The sequence below is a fragment of the Rousettus aegyptiacus genome, unplaced genomic scaffold (assembly GCF_014176215.1).
Source record: "Rousettus aegyptiacus isolate mRouAeg1 unplaced genomic scaffold, mRouAeg1.p scaffold_m13_p_9, whole genome shotgun sequence".
Taxonomy (NCBI): Eukaryota; Metazoa; Chordata; class Mammalia; order Chiroptera; family Pteropodidae; genus Rousettus; species Rousettus aegyptiacus.
In genome coordinates, this window is record NW_023416312.1 from 44,379,323 (window position 1) to 44,406,916 (window position 27,594).

The 27,594-nt window shown below is 34.0% G+C and overlaps 1 protein-coding gene and 1 non-coding gene across 4 annotated transcripts in view; both read right to left on the minus strand.

Annotated features, from left to right (window-relative positions):
- Positions 1-27,594, minus strand: part of RPS6KA6 (ribosomal protein S6 kinase A6) — a 128,723-nt gene that overhangs the window by 91,875 nt on the left and 9,254 nt on the right. For 2 of the 3 annotated variants that reach the window (XM_036226843.1, XM_036226842.1), the window contains exons 2-3: positions 9,876-9,935; positions 3,123-3,239 (exon numbers count right to left, since the gene is read on the minus strand). In XM_036226843.1, the coding sequence (XP_036082736.1) occupies positions 3,123-3,239; positions 9,876-9,935 (177 nt within the window). Of the gene's footprint in view, positions 1-3,122; positions 3,240-9,875; positions 9,936-27,594 lie in introns of those variants that run through there. The other variant, XM_036226845.1, reaches the window with a different exon arrangement.
- On the minus strand, positions 7,761-7,833 carry TRNAA-UGC. Its single transcript has one exon. It is a non-coding gene; the product is annotated as a tRNA-Ala (tRNA).

Here is a 27,594-nt window from a genome sequence, read left to right on the forward strand (position 1 = left end):
TTTGCCCTAACTCATGTAGCACTCACTAGTATCCCAAGATGGCATTTAATAGAAGCCATCTTTCACAGCCTAGAGAAGTAACTATTTATTTGTTCATCACCTGATTTGTTTTTTTCAAGTCATATGGGTAAACTTTCCTAGCATAAGAAAACATATCACTTAGCTCTCTACCCCATGATTAATTACAGAAGCATTTGCATGGCTTCAAACCACCGTATCTAAAAAACATATCTATCCTGACCAGAAAAGTTTATTTTCAGTCACTAATCCAATTCTTGGAATCTGTACAGAATAGATATTAGTGAGTAACTCCAAGATACTTTCCTCTTGGTGATATGGACTTATATATTTTCTATTAAGAAATTCTTGATAAGTGCTTGTGGAATATAACTGAAAGATCACACTGCTTTAATGCTGACTGAAGACAAAGGACCAACTGTAAGAAATATTAAGATGTAAACATGTATTTTTTAAAGCTAGCTCCTGATGGTTAATCAATTACTTAAGAGTACAAGAGTTTTATATTTTCAAAAACATTGTTTAAGACCAGTAATTAAAGGTTTTACTACTATGAAAGCCAAAAAAAAAAATAGAATCCAAGAATGTTAACTGTGTGCTCTATGTAAATATGACTTGCCATGAGAAATACAAGGAAGGCTAATATGACAATTTCAAACATATTTTCATGTGTTTTATTTGACTGTGTTTTAAAACAATGTAAGTTGGTATGCATTTCGATTCATACATTAATGATAATTAATAGCATCATATTTGGTGTTTGTTTAGTACAGAATTTTATATTCATCTTTCATGATGATAATGCATGCTTCTTTAAAGTACAATTTTACAACTGACTTTAGTAGAGTTTCCCCCCTATTGGATTTATATAGGTTAAAATTCCATTTATTGCATTTAACAATGGAACTTTTGGGGAAAAAAAATAAAAAACTTAACTAAGGCTGTAGCCTAGTTTCTTGGAACTGCTCTTAACACTTATCTGATTCACAGCCTTGGCCAAATTCCTGAATAAGTTCAGCATATAACAAGTCACACCCACACAATGCCTACACAAATGATATAATACTGATAAGCAAGTATGTTCACATCCCAGAGGAAAAAAAAAAACAACTATCTCCTTAATATTTCTTTAGTGGATGAACTACATAAAGATCACTACTCTATTTTAGTATTAGTATTTTAGTATTAGATATTTGTATTTTAGTATTAGGAATTTTTAAAAGGTTTCTATGATATCCCTATTAAAACAAAGTTCTTATACAGACAAAGCTGAGTGTTTCCTGAATTTAAGGACTATGTTGACAACTTGTCAGCATGTCCCTATATATAATGTGAAGATGTTACTGAAGCTATTTCATTATTTATACTATATTCTTTATGAAGCCCCATGAGAAAAATTTCTTTGGTCTGTCTGATCTGTTTCTACCTTAAAGATACTGTCATTAATCATATAGTTAAATATATTGACTTCTTTAAAATGGCTGCCAGAAAATTTAAACCTTCATTTTTATCCCACTTCTAGAAGACTTATAGGCCCTTTATGCCATGCATTTCTTAACAGAAGAGTGTGTATTCCTGGCTTCATCTAACCTCCCCTGCTCTAATCTTTCTGCTTCCATCATCTTCTCTCCTTATTTTAATTAAATTTTATTTAGTATTCATCTATGAAAACCTTAAATGTTTTCTGGAACAAAACTGGATACAAATAAATATACATATGAATAAATATGTACATCACATGGCAAAACAATTACTTTTAATGGCTTGAAATATTTACATGGTTAGATTTTATTTAAGTTAATACTTAAACACTTATACATTTGAGATATGAAAGAACTTCATCTCTGTTCAATGAAAATTAACATCATAGAAATACAATGTAAAATAGCTAAAAGGATATTATATTTTTAAAAACCTATAAAGGTGTGCAGAATGTACACACCTACTCTACAGGTCAGTTCTATAAACATCACCCCCATACACACAATCTATTAAAAACTCCTTCTAGTTTTACTCTCCACAGCACAATTATTCAAGTCCTATCTCCTTGTCTTCATACATGTCCTTTACCAATTTACTGCTAAATCACAATCCACTTTTGCTTGTCCTTTTTGTGTCCTGTAGATGTTTCTTTATATTTTATACATTATATCTATACCACAAAGATATTGGGCTATTTCATGACAATTAATGTCTATTTTATTTCCACCAATACTACCAATACTGCTCTTATAACTATTGTACACACATGGGGTATTCCAATACATGTCTTTCTTTTTAAATAGTTCGGAGCACAATAAATAATCACTGATCAATTGCTTTACTTTCCCCCTTTGAAATTAAATCTCAGTCACCCTGAAATGAGCAGTTTCTCCTTTTCTTTCTCCCCTTAAACTCTTGTTGCTGTTTTCTTAAAGGCCATTATTTACTGTGCATATGCAATAATGTTCGCGTCTTAGGTGTACAAAAGTCAGGAACCAGACCTACATACTTCTTTTCCAGAAATCATAAGCCATTAAGCACTTAATAAGCAATTTTAATGAGCACCATTTAATTAATCATTTTTTTTCCATTTTGCTTTCTCCCTTGAAATTTAAGCTCCATGAAAGGAAGTAGCTTCACACAATCCATATATTACTCAGTATCTACCCTTATTTTTTAGTTTGCACACATGCTGCTTTAACAGATGATGGATGAGCTCATGCATTTATACATGAATTGATACATACATTCTGACTTCTGTGATAGAACTGAGGAATATAGATGAAATCACCAGGAGAGCAAGCTATGATCATGCTAGCATATAAGCAGAGAAACAAGGTTACACTATTTTTTACAGAAATAAAACTACCTTGATTTAGACAGCTAATAAACAGCATGCTCTATTTTAGTCCAGGAGATTGAAAACTCTTAATTATTATAGAGAAGTATAAAGAAATGGGACTAAAAATACAGTAGAAGTAAAAGGAATGAAATTAGAAAGTTACCTTTGTGTGAACCCTTTAACAAGTCTAGAGATAGCACACTTCAGATTTCTATGTGTATACTTTTTTTGCTAAATGTTTAGAAGAGAAACAAATGTGGGGAAAAAAAGCACTGATTACCTTTCCAAAGGATCCCTGACCAAGAACCTTGAGCAACTCAAACTGTGCAGGGTCTGCTTTCTCATATCCTTCCTTAACGTGATGGGTAATAGGAATTTCTTTAACAACTCCTTCGCCCTGTAAAAAATAAATCCAAAGAATACTTACATCCAGTTGCAACATCTTATGATAAGCTTAGAGCCAGAAATCATGCCAGGAATAATTCACTACCCAATTCTGTCAGTATAGCAGAGTTTACCAGGCTACCAGTATCCCTATTTCCCTATTTTCTAACACATACAGATACACCATCACCACTATCTCTATTATATAATAGCATGTAAATAAAAGCATGTAACATCTATGCTTCAGCCTTCCCTTCCAACTAGATAGAATAAAAACATTCATCACTAAAAGTCTTAAGACCCTCACTGGAGTGTGACATAAAGTGTATGCAGAGATAGTCAAGAGGTAGATAAAACTTAGTAAATTGTAGATCATGGCAAAAAAAAATGTGAACCTCAAGAATACTTTAAATAGTATTTTACTATACCCTTGTAAATAGTCAGTGATGCATAGATATTTAAATGTCAAACTAGTCACATTATTGAAAAAGAAACTGGCATAGACAAACTAAATCTGAGACCAAACAAATGTTCCCAGGCCATAATCCTACTTTCATTAAAACACTGTTTATAAGTTTTATGCCAGATTTCCTAACACTTGGATTAGGCAGAAAGGAAGAAGTCAAGAACTTTTTTTTTTAATGCAAATAAATATGCTTTGCAGCTGACATTTTAGGATTAAAGTATGGCTTATCTGTATGCACCTTTGCAGTATATGTATACCAAAAGCGATATAACATTGTATACTTATTTAAATGTTACAGTTAACTGAGTTTTTACCACATCGTGAATGTAATATTAGACTTCAAAACATGGAATATAAAACACAAACACACTTATTGAAAGTTTTCTCTGCCGGAAAGAACACTACTGAGTCAACAGACTTTATTAGTTTTGCTCCTAGCTCGGCCATGTATAAGCTAAGCAGCCTTGGTGAAATCAGAAACCACTCTACTTCAGTATTCTCAAATGACAGTTTGTTAGATGATTCTACATTGAACACAATAGAGTGCTTTTATGTTTAAGAAAGCACTTCAGTTTCTACTGCATATAAGATCATCATTATAAACATGGGTCATTATTACATCAAACTAAAAAAATATTCAGAGTTAGGAAACACCTATACTCTATTCTAATTAATTTCGCTGAACCTAAGCAAGTCTTCCAGATGAAAATGTCTGCCCACAGCCTCTTCTACATAAAATCCACATATGGTCATCCTTTAAAAATGCAAGTATGTATATTTACACTGTGTGTTCACCTCCCATAGTTAAATTTCTTTCTGTCACCATATATTTGACCCCCTTTACCCTGTCCTACCTCCCCCCTCCCTCCGCCCCTTACCGTCTGGTAACCACTAGTCTATAAGTCCATGTCCATGTCCATGAATTTCTGTTGGTTTGCCCTGTTCATTTGTCGCTTTTAGCTTTATATCACACATATAAGTGATATGTGATTTTCAACTTTCTCTGTCTGGCTTATTTTGCTTAGCATGATTATCTTGAGGTCCATCCGCATTGTCACATATGTCAGTATTTCATGTCTTCTTATGGCTGAGTAATATTCCATTGTATGTATGTACCACAGCTTCTTTAGCCAATCATCTCTCATAGGACACTTTGGTTGCTTCCATGTCCTGGCCACTGTGAATAATGCTGCTATGAACATCAGTGTGCAAATGTCTTTTCGGATATGGGTTTTTAAGTCTTTGGAATAAATACCCAGTAGAGGGATTGCTAGATCATATGGTAGATGAAGTCTTAGTTTTTTGAGGAAACTCCATACAGTTTTCCATAGTGGCTGTACCAATTTGCAGTCCTAGCAGCAGTGTATGAGGGTTCCTATTTCTCCAAATCCTCTCCAACATTTGTTATTACTTGTCCTGTTGATTATAGCTATTCTAACAGGTGTGAGATGGTATCTCATTGTGGTTTTGATTTGCATTTCCTTAATGCCTTACTGTTAAGGTCTACAGCTGAAACTTACTAGATTTTGTTAACCAATGTCACCATAACGATAAAGAAATAAATAAAAATAAAAGTAAATAAATTTTAAAAAAATAAATAAAAATGCAAATATGTCTTTCAATTTTCAGCAGCATTACTCTAAAACATTTCCAACATGAAAATGCTGCTATATTTAAAAACACTACTTTTCCCAGTAGATAGCCACTATAGAATAGTGTTGCAATATATCCTAATAACTTATTACCTCGTTTTTCTTTCCCACTAAACTGTGGGCTTCCTGAATGTAGGTATTATCACATTCAACCCTGTATTCATAATGCTTAGCACAATACTTGTTTGGTCTTTTAGGTACAGATAGGCAAAGAAATCCACCCAGTTGCATAAAAAGAAAATAAAGAAAAACATTTTTTAATTTTTTTTAATTGGGGTGACATTGGTTAATAAAATTATATAGGTTTCAAGTGTACAACTCAATAATATATCAACTGTACACTGCATTGTGTTAAATATATGGTGAAGGAAGGATATCTGACTTTGAATAATAAAGGAAGACTTCTAAAAATATGTCGATTTTAAAGGTAAAATTAACCAATAACAAACCTCAAAATTATTCTAAAATCTTTTTTAAAAAACAGAAAAATATGTATCCTGAATTTATTTCTTTTAAATATGTAAAGGAAATACTGAAAGAAGATTCATTCTGGATAATGGAATTGTGTCAATTTTTAATAGAAATGACTGCGATGACAATAATTCTAAATTTAATAAGCACTTTTCCTTAGAGCGAAGACTATAAATATTTTACCAGATTATCCATGGTCAGTATTTTTATTATACTCTGTCGTACTCAACACAAATGAAGGGCATAATGACCTCAGAATCTATACTTCGAAAAAAATGCTCATATTAACTTACTGACTAGCCATCTTCCTTTTCTAATAAAGACAAATATTCTTAGGCAGACAACTATGCTTATTATAGTACTAAAATAAAAGCCACATGTAGAATAATTATTTATTTAATACATATGTCTGGGTCCCACCTTCAAAGATATATCTGTTAAAACCTCCCCAGATGATTCTGATAGATGGTCAGGACCGGAAAACACTAGTTAGGTGCTTCTAAGATATAGTTATATAGACATATATATGGATATGCACACAAATACACATACACGGCTACTTATTACAGAAGTCTTTTATAGTGTGTCTGCCACTAGCTCTTTTTTACTGTAAAATTATGTGATACCTTCCTGTATAATCACTTCCAGTATTGGTGTTTCGTATATCATTTGCTTCCTGCCTCATTCTTGTCTATCACCTAATATTCCTCAGCCTCCTCAAGACTATATTTATAGAAGTTTACTATTAAGATGTTATTTTTTAGTCATTTGCAACCATCTTCCCTTCCTCTTCCTCACTTTCTTCTGGTTCTGCATGATTCCAAAAACTTGACACTGACAGCAAACTAGCTCAAAATAAAGTAGCAATATACTTACCAGTGATCCATTTGTTTTCTAAGAGTAATTCATTTAAAAAAAATCCCTATTCGGGTGCAACAAAGATGTGATATATCACCTTATCTTCCCATATATTCACTCTTTTCTCTTTAATTATTCACTCGCTCAACAAATCAACAACATTCATGGAGGACATGCTATGCATCAGGCACTGCTATACAGTAGGGATACAGAGGTAAAATGTGGACTTGAGCATATCAGATTTTGTGAGAAATATCATGTTCCTTAATGACACAAAAATACACAATATATTATGGACTGAATCGTGTTCCCTCAAAATTCATATGCTGAAGTTGTAACTCCCAGTACCACACAATGTGACCGTGTTTGGAAACAGGGCTTTAAAAGAGGTAATAAAGGTAAAATGACAATATCAGGGTGGGTCTTCAACCAATATGACTGGTGTTCCTATAAAAAGAGGAAATTAAGACACAGACACACATACAGAAAAAACATATGAAGGCACACAGGGAGATGTTGGCCATTTACAAGCCAAGAAGAGAAGCCTCGGAAGAAATCAAACTTTGATCTTGGATTTTTAAACTCCAGAATTGTGAGAAATTAATCTGTTGTTTAAGTCACCCAGTCTGTGGTACTTTGTTATGGCAGCCCTAGGAAATCTATACACAGTACCTAATCATAGTTGATCTGTGTAAAGAAAGTTGCTACTGCAAAAATAGGATTTAATAACTTCAAAATAAGAATCACTTTTCTTTCCAACATCAAATGACAAGTCTGAAGTAAGGATAATTATGAGTTGTTTTTTTTTTGTTTTTGTTTTTGTTTTTTAATTTCATAGAAACTGTTGATAAAAAGAAAAGCCACGAAGGCTCAACTAAAACCAAAATAGTATGTTCTAACTTCTACAATATGGAATCTCTTTTTTAACCCTCTTTAACCACTCACCACTTCCACCTCCAACCTACAGATGTTGCAGTCTCCCCTTAAGAACTAGATCTCTGAAGGTGGGGCATCTCCTCCCTCGTACTTGAGGTGTGCACGTGGGACTTGGCGCACCCAGGGCCTGGCACACCCAGGGGACGGTCCGTGGCTCCACTGGGGCACGAACCCAGGACCTTCTACATGCAAAGCAGACATGTTAACCACTACACTATGGAGCCACTCCAGGGATGATAAACTTAGATGGTTAGTGTTTTTTATCGCCCATATCATTTAAATGGCACAAGTACCTGAATTATCACACAGTTGAAGTACATCGTTTTAAGTCCAGATGACTCAGGCCACAAACTATCAAATCCTTGGAAGTGACTCTAGGTCCTCTGGTCCCCAAAACTTCAAACTCCCCTTTCTAGCAATGTAAGCCTAATGTAAATCATATTAGCATATAGCACTGTATATTTTAACTGTCTTTCTATTAAATTTTTACTTTCTGACTCATGTATTATTAAAATTAGAAGGGTAAATATTTGATAAGATCCCTATGTATATGTCTGTGTGTTTATGTTGGCCACACATGTACAAATATATACATATGCACACATATATACATATTTTTTTCTTCCTTCTGTGATGTGGGGCATGGTATTTCCCTGTCAATTCATTAATACTGAAATAAACTCTTCCCTATTGCCTTTGTATTTCCTTACAAGCTTTTATAAACTGGAAACATAAATATTACTATGCCTTTTAGTCCATATAATCTATAGATAAAATGCTAGATGATTTTGATAGTTTATATTTAACTATACTCAAAATTAATATATAAGTAATATTAAGTAAATTATAATAGCTAAAATATTTTATCACTCATCTTGTTACTCAGAACTAAGATTACTGTTACATCATCACTACCTGCAGACACTTGATTTTTACATAGAACATTTCAAAGGAGAATCTTGGACAAACCCAATTTAAATCTCTGCTGGTGCCTATATGAGAAAAATCCACTTATGAATTAGTTTCAGTGGAGGGTAGACATCAAAGTTGATATCACCCACAAATAAATAAGAAAAGGATGATGCTTCCATTATTTCCCACTTCCTTAGGTCTGCACAATACACAGCTGACCTAATATGCGGCACACTGGGTCATATGCCATGATTCTGTTACTTGTTAGTGTTATGACCTAGTATAAATCAAAACCTCTCCAGATCTCAGTAGAACTTATCTATACAATGAAGGTATTATAAATACTATTTCTGAGGCTCCTTCCAGCTTAAAAAATCTATAATTCTAAAAAAATATCTATAGAAATGACAATCATAAAATAACATAAATGGATATGTCTGCCTTAGTCAGATCCTCCCTAAAATATTAAGAACACTCTTCTGTAAAACTAGCTCTTATAAAATGAGAGACTAGTATATAGGCCTTGGATAGAATGACCTAATAGCTAAGCAGTCTTTAAAACTAGTTAGAAACTTCTGAATTAATTTAGAAGTAATCCTTTTGAAAGCCACGAAATAGATTTTAAATGACCTCAGGTTGTCCTTGTAGTTAAGTATTTCCATGTTACATCTCCTTTCTACCCTAAAGTTAAAGACAATCTTATATTTTTCATTTTTCCATGCATTTCTTCAAGTTTAGTTGGTATACAATATTATGTTAGTTTAAGATGTACAATATGGTGACTCAACATTTATATACCTTACAATGTGATCACCTCACTGAATCTAATAATCATCTGTCACTATGCAAATTTATCACAATATTATTGACTATATTCCCCTTCACATTTTTCACACAGCCCCCTAATCCCTCCTCTCTGGGAACCATCAGTCTGATTTGTTTCTGAGTCTGCTTCTGTTTCTGTTTTGTTTTGTTTGTTCATTTGTTTCTTTTTGTTGTTGTTGTTGTTTTAGAGTTCACATATAAATGAAAGTTTATTTCAAAGGATTCTGTATTTAAGTAATCTAGTTATTCAAATACTGGAAAGTAAAAATTTCACCCGTTACACTTAAAATGAGCAAGTTTCATGGCATGTAAATAATATCTCAATAAAGTTGTTTAAAAATTTGCATATAAGAATTTCTGACAGAAAAATCTGTCTTATATTTTACGCTGCTGTTTTATTAATAATTAGATTTACTTATTAATATACTTGAATACATTTCTTCAATTGAAAGAGATTTTCTCCCTTCCCATTATTCTCTTTCTTTATATTCTAAAAGTGGTAGCTTAATAAGTTAATACATGTACTTACTTGGCAAGAATCTGCTTTCCCTTCTTCCATTGGCTCATCAACCATTTTAAGACCATTCATCTGCAAAATATTGTTCAAAAACTAAAGTTTAAGAGTACCAAAACAAGAGTAATAACAAATAAAAATGCAACTCTAGGTATTTCCCTTCACAATCTATCAAGACCCACACTTACTTAAACACAAAAGGATAATGGACACACAGAAGGTATTTAGAAAAAGAGCATTATTAATATAGCTTCCAGATTGTCCTTGAGAACCCTTGAACTTCAGAGCTGTATGTTTCATTTCATATTTAGAGCTTTACTATGATGGACATGTACTAAACATATGACCTACGTACTTTTGTTAAGACTGTCTCCAAATATTTATGAGACGGACAAAAATGTCACGGAAGAAATCTACTGTGGGGATATATTCAAAGCAAGTTAGGATGGGAAGATTTTATATAATTGCACTGTTGTGAATTTCTTTCCTTTCATTCATTTCAATTATATTTTGAGCTACTTTAGAGAAAAATAAACTGTAGGAGAAAAATATAAGTGGTCATGGGAAAAATTATTTTCAACATACAAAACTCAATAGGAAATAATACTTACTCTTCAAGCACTGTTTCAGGAAAGAGTAAGTGTAGAGGACTTAGACGAAGGGTCTGTAAACTATGGGCCATGGTCTAAATCTGGCTGTCTGTTTTTGCAAATAAAATTTTACTGGAACACAGACACATCCATTTGTTTCCATATTACCTATAGCTGCTTTCTCACTGCAACAGTAGAGCTGAGCAGTTGGCAGAGCTCCTATGCCTGAAAAGCCTAGAATATTTACTAATTGACCCTTTACAGAAAAAGTCTGCTGAGCATTTAAGATGTTTGAAAATTAAGCAATCGCAAGATGGTCCGGAAAAAATAAATTTTACCACTGCCTATTTATGATTCCACGGAAAAGTAAAAGATAAAATTAGAGAAGTAAATTAAATAGCACTTCTGATAACAGCCAAGATGGAATAAGCTTATTTCTCCTGTAATTATCAACTAAAACCTTTGGACAAAATATATTAAAAGGAAGTACCTAAGTACTCTGAAAATTAAATGATAAAAGCAGTCTAGGGAAGGAGATAAAAAATCGAAAAATAACTGGCACCATAATGAACTACCTGAGTTCATTTTCCATCTTTATCTCCTGACTTTGACCCAAGGAAAGACTGAGTCACAGAAGAAATTATGGGGAGGATAGACTGGGAAATGACATCTCCTAATTCTGTGTATGAACAGACACAAGTCCTAATCTCAACAACAATCTGTAGAATAGAACTAAAGAAGTCTAACAAAGATGTTGAAAACTGAACTGCAACATCAACCACCACTCAAGTCTCAAGAATAACCACTGAGGTAGCACATGCACTGAGTGGCACATACAGGGTGCTAACACAAATACTCTGAAAACATAACTAACATTGGAACCATCATCCAGAGAAGGCTAGATAGAACCAGGGAGTCGGACCTTACCAGGTAGATTGCTAAAACAATCAATCAATATCAATAGGGATCAATTCAAGGGTAACTCCAATGTTGAAATATCTGAGGACTAAGCAACTATTATATAACTATGCTCTTTGGGGTAAAAATAAACACTTGAATGGAATGAGAAAAAGTTATCAGCAGAGAAATAGGAACTATAAAAAGAACCAAATGCAAATAATGGTGAAACTAAAAATAATACATGAAATTAAAAAAAAAATACAGGATGGGCTCAATAAAAGAATGGAGATGGCAGAGACAATAGTAAACTTGAAGACAGAACAAAAGAAAATAACCAATATTAACAAGACAATGAAACACTATTAAAAAAAATGAACAGAGTCTTAGAGAAATGTGGAACAATATCAAAAGATCTAAAATCCATTCCAGTAACATTCCAAAAAATGAAGAGAGTGATACAGAAATTTTTTAAATAATGGTAATTCCATTCATATAAAATGTTGAGAACAGAAAAATCTATAAGGCAGAAAGTAAATTGCTGGTTGCTTAGGTCAGGGAATGGGGAGTAGGAGTGATAGTCAAAGGTAAAAAGTTTATCTTAGATAACAATAAGTTCTTTAAAATAAGTTTAAAAAATAAGTTTTAAAATTGACTTTAGCAATGGCTGTACATTTCTGTCACTATACTAAAAACAATTATGCTGTGTATTTCATTTTTTATTAAATTTATTAGGATGACACTGGCTAATAAAATTATATAGATTTCAAGTGTACAATTCGATAATATGCCATATATATACTGCACTGTGTGTTCACCACCCAAAGTTAAATTTCCTTCCTTCGCCACATATTTGACCTCCTTTACCCATATTTACCACCCCCCCTTCTTCTCTCTGATAACTACTAAAAGGTTACCCATGTCCACGAGTCTGTTTGTTTGTCCTGTTTGTTGCTTTCAGTTTTTTATCTCACATGTGATGAAATCATATGGTTATCAATTTTTTCAGTCTGACTTATTTTGCTTAGCATGATAATCTCAAGATCCATCCATGTTTTTGCAAATGTCAGTATTTCATCTTTCTCTATGGCTGAGTAATATTTCATTGTAGATATGTACCACATTTTCTTTATCCAATCATCTATTGAAGGACAATTAAGCTGTTTTCATGACTTGGTCACCGTGAAAAATGCTGCAATGAACATCGGGGTGCATATATCTTTGTGGATGGTTTCAAGTTTTTTGTTTTTGGGGGGGGGGGGCGGAGGGTGGTAGTTACCAGAAGAGTTATTGCTGGGTCATATGGTAATTCTATTCTTAGTGTTTTTTTTGAAGAGTTGCCATACTGTTTTCCATGGCACCATGGAAAGGAACCCTTATACACTGCTGATGGGAATGTAAATTGGTGCAGCCACTGTTTCCGTGGCTGCACCAATTTACATTCCCATCAGCAGTGTATAAGGGTTCCTTTCCCCAACGATCTCTCCAACACTTGTTATTACCTGTCCTGTTGATGATAACCATTCTAGGAGGTGTGAGGTGGTATCTCATTGTGGTTTTGATTTGCATTTCCTGAATAGCTAGTGATGTTGAACATCCTTTAATATGTTTGTTGGCCATTTGAATGTCTTCTTGGGAGCAGTGTCTGTTCAGATCCTCTGTTCATTTTTTAATTGGACTGTTTTTTGTTCTTTTTGTTTTTATTGTTGAGTTGTATGAGTTCTTTGTATGTTTTGGATATTAGCCCCCTATCAAGGGCGTTGTTTGCAAATATTTTCTCACACCCAGGTGGTTGCCTCTTAATCTTGTTGATGGTTTCTTATGCTGTGCAGAAGCTTTTTAATGTGATGTATTCCCATTCATTTATTTTTGCTTTGACTTTCCTTGCTTTCAAGTGAAATTCATAAAATCTTCACTAATGTCAAGGTCTATAATTTTAGTACTTATGTATTCTTTTATGCAACTTATTGTTTCAGGTCTTATATTCAGGTCTTTGATCCATTTTGAGTTAATTTTGGTGTATGGTAATAGACAGCAGTCTAGTTTTATTGTTTTGCAGGTGTCTTTCCAGTTTTCCCAGCACCATTTACTGAAGAGGCTTTCCTTCCTCCATTGTATGTTTTTGCCTCATTTCTTGAAAAATTTTGCCCATATATACAAGGGTTTATTTCTGGGCTCTCAATTCTGTTCCATTGGTATATATGTCTGTTTTTTGTTAATACTATGCTGTTTTGATTATTGTTACTTTATAGTATAATTTGAAATCAGGCAGAGTGATACCTCTAGCCTTATTCTTTTTTCTCAGGATTGCTTTGGCTGTTCAGGGTCTTTTGTGTTTCCATACAAATCTTATGATTTTTTGTTCTATTTCTGGCTTCCGTATCTCCACCCCCATCATTGAGATCAGCCGCCATATGCATTTCCTCAGTTGTTACAGACTTCCTGTTCTGTAGCTGGACTGTCACTGCTATAGGGCCCGCTGCTAGCTCCAGGAGGATGCAGGCAGGCAAGCTCTGAGAGGTTGGGGATAAGGGACCAGGTTCTGTGACCCAGCCTTCTGTCTGGCAATGGCAGTTGATAGAACATAGCTGTTGCACCTTTTTGTTCCATCTTTGCCCTCATCTCTGCCCTGATCACTGGGTTTCGCTGTCGTAGTATATGTTGATCACTCGGGCAGGAATGCTCAGAGCTACAGAGAGTGCATGCCTCAATGTGCTTCCTATCCATCTCCCTGAGTCCTGCAGGGTGCTCTGGGCTACATCCAAGTCACCCATCTCTCCTCTTTTCCTTTTCCTCCTCCCTCGCTCGCCCGATTCTCCCACCTTCAGATGATGTACTGTGCAGATCTCTCAGACATGTTTGTTAGGCTGAGTGTCTTATTTTAGATTGCAGCCATTCAATTTGTTGTAATTCCAAGGGGAGAAATCAAGGAGACACCCCCCGACATGCCACCATACTTTTGACATCACTACTAGGCTGTGCATTTTAAATAGATGAATTGCATGGTATGCGAATTACATTTCAAAAACCTGTTTAAAAAAATGGCTGAGAATTTCCAGAATCAATTTAGATTCAAGCTCAATGAACACTCAGAAGGATAAACTTTTAAATAAAGCGATCCTAAGACATATCTTAAACTATTTTAAACCAAAAGGAAAAACAGGGGAAATCTTGAAAACACTGAGTATACTACAAAGAAGCAGCAATAGGAATTTTTGGGGATGATGGGCCTATTCTGTATCTTGATTTTGGTGGTGTTTATACAACTCTATTCATCTGTCTAACCTCAGAACCATATATGAAAAAGTGAATTTTACTGTATATAAATTCTTGAATAAATATATTAAAAAGTAAATTACTGTGCATTATTTGACTAGCACCTTTCTTCTAAAAAATCTCTATGAGAACTAACGTCACCAATAATGTCTATATTACTAATAGATGCATCAGTCCTTATTTTACTTGATCTTGCTATAGTATGCCACAGTTAACCATTCTCTCCTTTTTGAGTCTTTGGCTTCTGTAATAACATACTTTCATTTTTTATTTTTTTTTACTCTAATTTCTTTGCTCTTTTTCAATGTTCTTGAAACATTTTAGATTCTCAGGAAATGGACTTTGGTCTCCTTCTGATTTCACTCTACATTCTTTTACCAGAAAGCTAATTTACTGATGTGACTCACGTTAACTCTGAGACTACTGTTTTGAGCCCTTGATTCATATTTTCAACTATATATTTGACATTCCCACTTGTTTATCTTACATGTCTCTCTAAATATCTACCAATACAAAAAAATATCAGTGCCCACTTTTCCGGTCAAGATGGTGGAGTAGGTAAACACTATGCCTGCCTCCTGTCATGACCACATCAAAATTACAACTGAACTATAGAACAACCAACATTGAGAATTGCCTGAAGTCTAGGCGAACAGAGGAACTACAACTGAGGACGAACAGAAGAGGCCATCTTGAGATTGGTGAGAAGAATGGAGATGCAGAATGGGAGGGTGTCACACATGCCTGTACAGGTTAAGAATCAAGTAATAGACTCATGCCCTCTGAGCTCAAGCACTGGGGCTACAGCTAGAAAGGTACTAGGGACATACAAGGAGGAACTGAACTGTCTGGCTTCAGGACAAGGGCTGGAGGCACAGCTTTCTCTCAGAAGTGCTAGCAGCAGATATTGTTTCTTTGTTGAGCCCTCCCACCTCAGGCCTGAAAATACAGGTGGTCGCCATATCTGAGTCTCCATCAACCTAGCTAACACTGGTCATCTTCCCCTGGTAATTCCCTGAGACCCTACCCCACCAACCTGTGGGCCCATCTAAGCCACTTCCAATATTTTTTTTCCCATACAAACAGCTTGTCTTTGCTAATGCTATAGACTTTCTTAAAAATTCCCAAAGGTTCAGCATCTAGCCTCATCAGGCCCCATACCTCTTGCTGAGCAGCCCCAACCCTGGCACAAGCAGCAGCCAGCTTCAATTCACAGCTTGGCCTCTCAAGGTACCTCCAATCCCAGCACAGGTGGAAGCCATCTGCAGATTGCCTTGTGGCTCATGCCAGGTGGCCCTGGGCAGGGCACAGGCTACTACTGAACTTGCCCTGCAGCAGGGCTCTTCCCAGTTGACACTGGGGCCAGCACATCTGGTGGCCGGCTTCAAACCAAGCCGGAGTATCACCCAGGACCACATCAAAGGAAGAAACACCCAAAAGTAAGACTGGTCAGGCACCAGAGCCCTGCTAAAGCAAATCCTGCTTCATAGGAACAGCCCCTACACAACAGCACCTCCACTGTAGTCACTGGTCAGTCCTCACAATCAGCCTAAGGGACATTCTCTCCTATTGATGAGCAAACAGCAACTAAGGCTCCATTACAATGGGAGGGCACACACAACCCATACAAAGGACACACCTGGAACACCCAGCTCAGGTGACACTGGGCCCCACAAGACACCTACTGCAAAAGGCCACTCTACTAAAACTGGAGACATAGCAGCTCTACCTAATACACTGACATAAATCCAGGGAGGCAGCCAAAATGGGGGAGACAAAGAAACATGTCACAAAGGAAAGAACAGAGCAAAGCTCAAGAAAAAGGACTAAACAAAATGAAGACAAGTAATCCACCAGATGCAGAGTTCCAAAGACTGGCTATAATGATGTTCGATGACCTTAGGGGAAGAGTAGATGAACTCAGTGAGAACTTTAACTTTCTAAAGAGAAAGAAAACATAAAAGTGGAGATATAAAACATAAAAAAGAACCAGTCATATCTCGGAAACTAAGCAGGGTCAGGCCTGGTTAGTACTTTGATGGGAGATCACCTAGGAAAACCAAGTGCTGTAGGCGTAAAAAAAATAAAAGATAAAGAAAATTTTAAAAAGGGATTGTAAGCTGACAAGTAACTTGCAATCAAGTTGTCTCACCTAAAATAAAAAAGCCAGTCATAAATGAAGAATATAATAACTCAAATGAAGAATACCTTAGAGGAAATCAGCCATAGATTAGATAAAACAGAGGACTGAATCGGCAATTTAGAAGATGACAGAAAACACCCAAACGGAACAGGACCAAGAAACAAAGAAAAAAAAGGATAGTCTAAGGGGCTACTGGGACAACATCAAGTGTACCAACATTCACATCATAGGGATACCAGGAGAAGAGAGTGAGCAATGGATTGAAAACCTATTTGAAGAAATAATGATGAAAACCTTCCCTAACCCAGTGAAGAACATAAGATATACAAGCTCAGGAAGCACAGTTTCAAACAAGATGAACCCAAGGAGGCCCACATCAAGACACATCATTGTTAAAATGTCAAAGGTTATAGACAAAGAAAGAAACTTAAAAACAGAAAGAGAAAAACAATCAGTTACCTACAAGAGAGCACCCATAAGACTTTCAGCCAATTTCTCAATAGAAACACCGCAGGCCAGAAGGGATTGGAACAAAATATTCAAAGTGATGTAAAGCAAAAACCTACAACTAAGATTATTCTATCCAGGAAAGCTACCATTTAGAATCAAAGGATAGATAAAGAGCTTCCCAGACAAGAAAAAGCTGAAGGAGTTTACCATCACCAAACTAGTATTATAAAAAGGTTAAAGACTTCTTTAATAAAAAAGAAAGATCAAAAATATGAATAATAAAACAGCAATAACTACATATCTATCAACAATTGTTTTAAATATAAATGGATTAAATGCTCTAGTCAAAAGCTAGGGTGGCTGAATGGATAAGAGTACAAGACCCTTACATATGTTGCCTAGAAGAAACCCACTTCACACCAAAAGATACACGCATACTGAAAGTAAAAGGATGGAAAAAGCTATTTCATGAAAATACAAATTTTGGGAAAGCTAGTGGTCTGTGAAAAAGAGGAAAGGATTAAGAAATACAAATTGGTAGTTAAAAACAGTCATGGAGATGTAAAGTATAGCATAAGGAATATAGTCAATAATATAGTAAAAACTAAGTATGGTGTCAGAGGGGTACCTGATTTATTGGTGTGATCACTTCATAAGTTATATAAATGTCTAATCACTATTTTGTACACCTGAAACTAATATACTATTGTATGAAAACTGTAATTGAATAATAAATAAATTAAATTATTATATATCCATATCCCCAGACCCCTTGCCCAGAGATACTGATACCTCTGGGAAGGAATATGAATTTTAATAAAGGTAATATCAACACATGTGCAGAGATCACACACTCTGAAAAACTCAATTCAATGCAGTGTGAACTGGGCTCTGAAATGGGGTAAACCAGGGAATTATATGAGCCTTTGATTTATTCCAGACTAGTCTAGTGGCCAAAGGTATAGAGATATCTAACTGCAATGTGGATATGGACTAGGAAGTTTATCAGATGAAAAAGAGTAGGGAGTGGAAAACTGTAATGCATACTGAAAATATTGAAGAAAGTTGGAAAAGGTAAGAATGAGGGAAACGGGTCAAATCACTAAGGATTTCATAACTCAACTATATTCATAATAGCTAAAACACTCATGAACTATGGACTACATTAAGAATGTGGCATGCATTATTTCATCTTCACAACGTGACTACGATGCTGGTGATATCACTCTCCTAATTTCACAGAGGAGGAAACTGAGGTTTAAAATGTTTGAGCCAGTATTTTTTCAACCTTGAAGCTATTGCCATTCCAAGGTAGATAATTCTTTGATGTGGAAAGCTGTCTTGTGCATTACAGGATGCTTAACAGTATCCCTGTTCTTTATCCACTAGATGCCAATAGGTGGCCCCATTCCACTCCCCCAGCCAAAGTGAGAAACAAAAATTTCTTCAGACATTGCCAGAATCCCCTGGGTGGGGGGTTACACACACACACACACACACACACACACACACACACACACACACACACCTGCTTCCCTCCAGGGTTCCCAAATTCAATAAATAAATAAGTATTACCATCTACCACCTTACCTCAAAAAGCACAGATAGACTATGGGGGATGAAAAAAAGTATCACAGATTTATCATTAACATAGAAGAAAAGGCACATTCAACAAAAATGTCCATAAACCAATATTAAGATAAAATCCCGAAAATTGAAAATGTACTACAAAATTACTCTCAGTGTTATCCATAGAAAAAAGGTAATACTGCTTTCCTCTGCTATCCCAGTTGCTGGTTACTTCCTATTAATACCTTCTTATGACTAATTTATCTAAAGCTGTTGGTCTGGAGGAACTAGAAATAAAACAAAGCTAAATGAGTCACAGAGATCACTGCATCCTAAAAATTATTTTAGTCTCCAAAAGTAGCCTTTAAAACAGAATATTCCATTACTTCTACCTCATCTACAATCAATAAGGTACCAGGGTTTCAATATAAGAATATTAATTCCTATAGAAGACCTCAGTATTCACTGATATTTACTAAAATTTAAGTCATGTTCACCTGTCTGAAAACAAAACAAAATTGCATAATTCTCTGGAACACTAAACCTTTATTTCAAAACTAAAATTTGTAATTTGAAAAGATAAGCAAGCATATTGCTTCCCTCAATTAAGTGCCAAATAGGGAAGAAACAATTTTCCTATAAAAGATTCTGGAAACCTTATCAACAATTATAAAGGTTGTAATAATTAACTCAGATACTCCAAAACCCAAATGAAGAGACTTTCTTAGTGAAGAATTCTTTAAAATTACTTTCATTTTCTCAGAAAATAATTAAACAGATCACTTTGAAAGATTATGGGCAAAGAGAAACACTAAACTAAGTTGCTATCTTTACCTGATCTCAGAAAATCACATGGGTCATTACGAACCTATGATTTTCTTAATACCAATGACAAAAACAGCTCATTATGGAAAACTGGACTAAGAAAACATATTATTTCCCTCCAATATTTAGAATTGGAGGCTGTGTGGGAAATGAACATATAAGTACATATAGTTTTGTAAAAGGATAGTGATCTGGCCATGATAACTCTATTAAGCATACATCAGTTCCTCAATGTTAAACTCAAGACTGATGAACAGAGTTTATGTCTTAGTGCTGAAATAGATACTGTAGAAGGAAATGATAAGATAGACAAAGAACAAGGTACAAAGTGAGAAGAAATATGGGTGATATAAATTATTAGCAAAACATAAGCCACCAGTCTTCACAACAAATTTGATAGTATTATAAACTTTCGAGTAGTGTCCAGAAGCCCTAGATTCCACCTAGTAACAAAAGCACTATATTTATACAGTACATAATGATAAAATTGTTTAAGAAGTTCATATCTAAAGAAAATTTTCTCTCAAATAAGCTAAACGTATACAGGTAAGCCACTGACAAATATGGAGAGAGAAGTTCTTCATTTTCTTTTCTACATCATTTAAATAACTACAGCAAATTAGATCTAAATTTAGAGCTGGGTCCATATCTTCATAGAATAAAGGTCTACGTCTGTATATGGAGCTAAGCCCATGACAAAATGAAAGAAAGAAACGTCCCAGTTGATCAACGTAGTAAACAGATTCTAACATGGGCTTCCACAATCCTCCTCCTCTTGGTGCTCATGCCCTTATATAATTTTCATCCCCTTAAGTGTGGACAACACCTGTGTCTTGCTTCCATTCAACAGAATATGAAAAAGATGATGGGATTTCATTTATTTTATGTTATATAAGACTCTAGACACTCTTTTTGCTGCCTTAATTGAAGTGGTCATGTTGAAAGCAAGGCCACAAAACATAGCAGTATCTAGGAGCTGAGAGCAGTCTCCAGTTAACAACCAGCAAGAAGCCAGGGTCCTCAGTACTAAAATAGTAAAGAAATCCTTCCAAGAACCTGAGAAAGTTTAGAAGTAGATTCTTCTCCATTCAGGCCTCCAGATAAGAATGTGGAACAGCTAAGACCTTGATTATAGCTGGTGAGACCCTAAAAAGAAAACCTAGTTGAGCAACTCCCGGATTCCTGACATATAGGAACTGTAAAATAATATGTCTTGGTTTAAGCTACTAAATTTGTGGTAATCTATTATACAATGATGGATAATTAATATAACCAATATTACTATTTAGATAAAAGTGTGATTTAAAATTCTCTAAAACAGACTTTTTAATGAATTTTTATATTAATATTTTTGGAATATAACTTTACTTATTAAACTCATGTCTTTGTTCTCATTTGGTAGACATGAAACTGTAAATTACATGCTAGTAAATGACCTAGGATAATCAAGTTGAGTCAAATTTTTGTTAAAACATATGACCAATAAGATTACCTAATTAATTTTGGTTTTAATTAACAAGTTTGAGCAGTTATATTTTTGTCTTTCAATCTGCTTTCTGAAAAACAGATTGCTAACTTAAGAAGTATAGTATAGAGAACATAATGGCACATTCCTTATTCTGTGTTTTAGGAGCCATCCCTCTGGACATGAATTATCACTGATGTAGCTTTGTTACTATGAAAGAAGCAGAAGATAAAATAAAAATCCAGTTTATACCAGCCCAGAACATATCTTGGATTTGTTTTTTCAAATAACCCACCACAGGTAAGGATTGGAGAAATCGGATGCTTTGCACACTGGTGGTGACAATACAAAATAATACAGCTACTATGAAAAACAGTATGGCAATGCCTTAAAAAAATAAAAATAGAATTATTATAAGATCAAGCAATTCCAACTGGGTACAGTTGACCCTTGAACTATGCAGGAGTTAGGGGCACCAAAACCTCATGTAATTGAAAATCCACATATAACATTTAACTCCCCCCAAACGTAACTATTAATAGCCTACTATTGACCAGAAGGAAGCCTTACTGGTAACATAAATAGTTGATTAACACATATTTTGTGTTATGTATTTGCATATTATATTCTTAGAATAAGCTAGAGAAAAGAAAATGTTAAAATCATAAAAGAAAATACAACACTGTAAGCATTTATTGAAAAAAAAAACATGTGTAAGTGGAACTGCACAGTTCAAATTTCAAGGGTCAACTGTATATACCCAAAAGAACTGAAAGCAGGGTCTCAAAGAGATATTTGCACACCATGTTCAAAGAAACATTATTTACAATGGTCAAAAGGGGTAAGTAACCCAAGTATCTATCTACAGATAAATGAGTAAAGAAAATGTGTTATGCCTATAATCCACTTTAAAAAGAAGGGAATTCTGGCACGTGCTACAACATGGATGAATCTTAAAGACATTATGCTAAGTGAAATAAGCCAGTCACAAAAAGACAAATACTGTATGGTCCCATTTAGATGAGGTATCTAGAGGAGTCAAATTCATAGACAGAAAATAGAATGGTAGTTTCCTGGGGCTGGGGGGGTGGAGGAGAGAATGGAGTATTGTTTAATGAGTGAAGTGTTTCAGTTTTGCAAGACTAAGAAAGTTCTGGAGATTGGTTGTACAGCAATCTGAATGTACTTGACACCACTGAGCTGTAACTTAAAAATGGCTAAGATGGCAAATTTTATGTTGTGTAACAATTGTAAATGCTATGAAAAGAATAAAACAATAATTCCACCATAGCAGATAAATCTCTCGTCATATACATCTAAACTTAAAGTTACTTGAGGAAAGATTTTGTGCTTTATTCATGAGACAGGCATAGCAGTAATATTATGGGAAGAACAATGCATTGATTTCAAGCAGACCAAGATTCAAATTCCAAAGTCTACTTTTATTGCCTTGAAAAAATTTCTTAAATTTTCCTAGTCTTGATTATTCCATCTGTAAAATAAACAATTTAGGATTGTTGTTGGGACTAATATAATATTTTTAAAGCAGCTGGCACATTGTCTGGTATGTGCTCAATAAATGCCTGATATGTGAATGTTTTCTTGCCAAAAAGAAAATATAGGAAAAAGTATATGATATATTTTAGTTAATGATTCACCAAAGGGAATGAATAATGCTACCTGTATACAAAATACATCTGTAAATCAAAATGTCCCGCTACTTCATTGTACACCACTAACTTAATAGCTTTAGTTTTGACATGATATTATTGAGGGAAGATTACTTTTGAAATAATGATAGAATAATTTTTGGTCAAATTGAAAAGAACATTTCAAACCAACCCATAAAAATACATAGTAATGCATACACACCTTGTTTAAAGAATCACAAATTGAAGTGAAAAGCATCTGTGTATATTTTTACTACATAACACACTATCAATTTAACTAACAGTCTTTTAGTTGGGCATTTCCAAAAATAAGGGTCTTTTTGTTTTGCATTGCACATACAAGGTTTAATTTATATCCTTAGTTTTAAACTATTAAATATTTTCAAAGGTTTATTAATAGTTATGGCCATTTCAGTAGACTTTTTTATCTTTTTAATCTTTTAAATTGATTTCTATAGTCAACAACTTATGGAAAATTTGACAGCATCTACAATATTCATTTAAATGACTTATTTTGATCTTCTGACATTTTTAATCACCGCTAAAGCCCAGATTTCAAACTAAGATGTCTGACTGCAAAATTCTTCATCGTTGTTGTTGTTATACACAATTCTGTTTTTTAAACTTTATTAAATTTATTGAGGTGACATTGGTTAATAAAATTATGTTGGTTTCAAGTGTACAATTCTATATCATCTGTATATTGCATTGTGTGTTCACCACCTAAAGTCAAATCTCCTTCCATCACCATATATTTGACCCTCTTTACTCTTTTCTATCTGCCCCCACCCTACTTCCCCTCTAGTAACCACCACAATGCAGTGTTGTCTGTGTCTATGAGTTTTTGTTTGTTAGTCTGTCTTGTCTGTTTGTTGCCTTCAGTTTTATATCCCACATATGAGTGAAATCATACGGTTCTCGACTTTTACCATCTGATTTATTTTGTTTAGCATAACATTATCAAGATCGAATCATGTCGCAAATGTCACCATTTCACCTTTTCTTATGGCTGAGTAGCATTCCACTGTATATAAGTACCACATATTCTTTATCCAATCATCTATCAAAGGACACTTCAGTTGTTTCCATGTCTTGGCCACTGTGAATGCCTCAATGAACATGAGTATCTGACTTTCTAATTTCACAATATCCCTGTTTTGTTTACCCCAATAGGTTAGTCCTTTGAAACATACCCACCGAACCACTGTCGCTGCTTCAGAGATTTATGAAAGAACAATTCTGTTTCAAATCTACCTGAAAGGGTTGTATTTTTAAAAAGTCTCAGGATGAGCAAGAGTATACCACTTCCAAGCTATTTCTTTAGTCAGGTATTTAAAAACAATTACGAGGCACTGCTATAAAATAAATTAGCTAATAAAATATATCCATGCTCAAATCAAAGCATAAAAATAGAGTCTAAATTTAAATATGGATGATCTTTGAAGTATTTACCATTCTGGATTACCTGTGGTTTTGAATATCAACTTACCTTTACCAAGACTCAATGTCACACTTTCTCTTTTTCATTCTGCCTTACAATACATAATCGACTTCTATCCACAAATATTGTCTTACTTTTTAATTATCTATTCCATCCCTCTATCAAACTATAAGCTCCCTGAGGAAAGAGATCATGTCTAATGACCCTAATATCTAACATATTATCTGGAACATAATAAATCCTAGAAAAAAAATATTTGTAGAATGATTGAAGTTGTAATCCGAATAAATTAAATGTAAAAATAACTTCAATAATAAGTAACTACCATAGATTTTTTCTTGGGTAGTATTAATTTTCTTACTTGAAACACTTAAAAGCAACTTTGAAATCAAATTTCATAAAGTATCTCCAGTAAATCATTCTGCTTATCAATCCTGGCTATTAATATTAAATTCTACAGTCAACAGAAATTTAGCTCTTTCAAAGTCTTTTTAAAACTACACAGCTTGGGTCAGTTATAAGATTTTTTTAAGTATTTAATAACTCCTTGATATTTTATATCTTCATGAAAATTATTTCAGAGGGTCATATATTTTATTCAGTTAGGGTCCTAATCCTAAAATTATTCAGCAGGATTAGTATAAACACAATTTTACAAACCACATTCTGATGCTATTTGTCTAAATTGAAGCCCATGGACTAAGAACTTTTTTTATATAAAAGTTTAAAGGGTTGTTAAAAAAAAAAGAAAATAATATTTGACAGAGGATATATTTGGTAAACATACTCAAATATTTCTCTGGCTTTTTACATAAAAAGTTTACCATCCTTTGGTCTAAACTATATAATTTTTAAATAATTATAAATCAAAAATTTTAAATATACAGAAAGAGTACCATGTTGCCCTAGCAATGAAAGAACAAACTAAAATTATCTACTCTATGGGATTATAATTGCCACAGTAAACACAGAATACTGTTTCACCAAGAATATGTTCCTAATTTCCTAACACTCAACCTGTAATTAATTTCAACTTACTTTTACACCAATGCCCCTTGTATCCTTATAATTTATTTTTTTAAGGCAAGCAGAAGATTCTTATTTTTTATGCTTTTTGAAACCAAGAACTTTATTGGAAAAAATTTATAAAATACACCTCCTGAAGGCAGGAAGAAGAGTACATTCAATTTTAGAAGTTGTTAATCCTAATAAGAGACCAATGGTAAGAACATTTAGTTCACTTTTTGGAACTGACATAAGTCAGCCAAATCACTCACAGTATTTCACTTGTGCCACAGTAAGTGTTACAGTCAAGAGCACTACTTTTTTAAAATATAGAATTGGATATAAAAACTGAAATAATGATGACACCTGTTTCTAATTAAAAGAGATAATAACTCTAAAGTTACAAAATTTATTCAATTAGGATGAGTCTCCAAAACAATACCCTAATTCAAGATCGCACCCTATCTTCAGAGATATTATTATTTCTAGAAAAATAGACACACCATAGTCCTCTTAATAATCACTCTGCAACATAGAGCCTGGTAGTTTAAATAAAAGGACTGAAGTTAGCTCTATGTTATCTAGCCATGCCCATATTTCCCAGAGACGGCTTACACACATCTCTTAAAATGAATTTCATAGGCTATTATTCAACCTATTATCCAGATTCTGAAAAATCTCATCATTAAAATAAGAATAAGCTTAATTTCAAAATTTTACTACTATTGCTACAATTGTCATTTATGTTTTCTACCATATTTTGGTATCCACCTCAGCAAGTTGGAGGTGCAATATACAAAATCGAACATCACTGAATTGAAAACTATTACTAGCAACTCAAAGGGTGATTTGTTAACTCAGAAAACCAACCTCTAGAAACATTATTTCAACGTCATCGCAGTGAGTCCAAAGAACTAAGAGACCCAAATTCAAAGGCAATTTATTAGTAAAAATAAGTTTCCTTTCCCATGTAGTAAAAATAACTGTAGAACAATAAATAAAAGCAAAAAGGACATAATTTTCTCCATCATAACTGAATTCCAGGAGTAAGGGAAAGTATGTAAGGTAAGAATGAAGTACAAACTGAATTGCCATACATACTGAAGCTCCACTCTTGCCAGCTAATTCAAATAGGAGGAAATCTATATGTTTTTTTTAAACCTGTTAATATTAAAAAAGCAAAGGAGTGGAAAAGAACTAACGATGCATCTAAAAGTAATGAATGTCATAGAAGTATAGAATTAAAGCATTAATACCCCAGAATATTACATTTTAAAAAGTTTTCTATAAGCCTAAATGTGTCATTATTCATGACATGATATACTGTCCTTTCAGATATTTCATTGTGACTATGGAAGAACAGATGAATACATAGTTAATTGGTTTTCAGTTATCAAGGCATAAAACTGGAACAATAACCAACTGAAGTCTATCTAGTAACTATCACAACACCTTACAAATAAATAGGCATTTAATAATTAGTTCCTGGACAAATGCATGTAAAATACTATTTAGAACAAATTAAAACCAATCTAAATATCATCATGCTTTAAAAAGGACCAGTAATTGTGCAGATTACAGAGGTTACTATGAGGTAAACTAAGCATATTGAAACTATATACACATTAGAAAGTATTTGTGGAAAATTTGGGTTTTTAAAAGTTTGGTTCAATGACAGAAAAGCAGCTTCTCAGATTACTATTCAGGCAGGAATTCGTCTACTCTGCCTGGTTGAAATCAGGGCTAATGAATTTAATGGTTCTGAATAGCTCCAAAGTGTACCCAATGCCAAGCCACTGGCCAGATGGCCAGTGTAAGAGAAGTGAACAAATGTTTTAGAAAGTTTATTGTCAAAGGATACATGTATTACATGTGGTAGAGACAAATGCACGTATATTTGAGATATACATACATGGCATTCTTTAGTGGTATTTCTTTTTCACTGTAGTAACCTCTCATAGTTTGGAGGTCCATGTAATTTCATTAAAATACTACCTTAAGGAATGTAAAGTAAGTTTAATTTGTCTGTTAAGTTAATTATCAGGGTATAAAAAGTACTTTTTCTAGGACACCTAATCTTAATAGTTATTTTCTTGAAAACAAGAATTTTATTCTTCTTCTCAAGTATTACACAGAAAGCATAATTTTATTTACTTCTCAAAATAATCATAAAACACATTAATTTCCATTTTATATATGAGGAAACTAAACACCTTTATTTTACTTCTGCACTTTTCTCAGAAATCAATTGAACCTATTTGTGTGGGTCTATTTCTGGGGCTATTCTGTTCCACTGATCTATGTGTCTATCCCTCCACCAACATGTACTGCCTTACTTACTTGCGGTAACACAGTAAACCTTACCATCCCATGTAGAGTGATTCCTTGTATTTTATTTGTCTT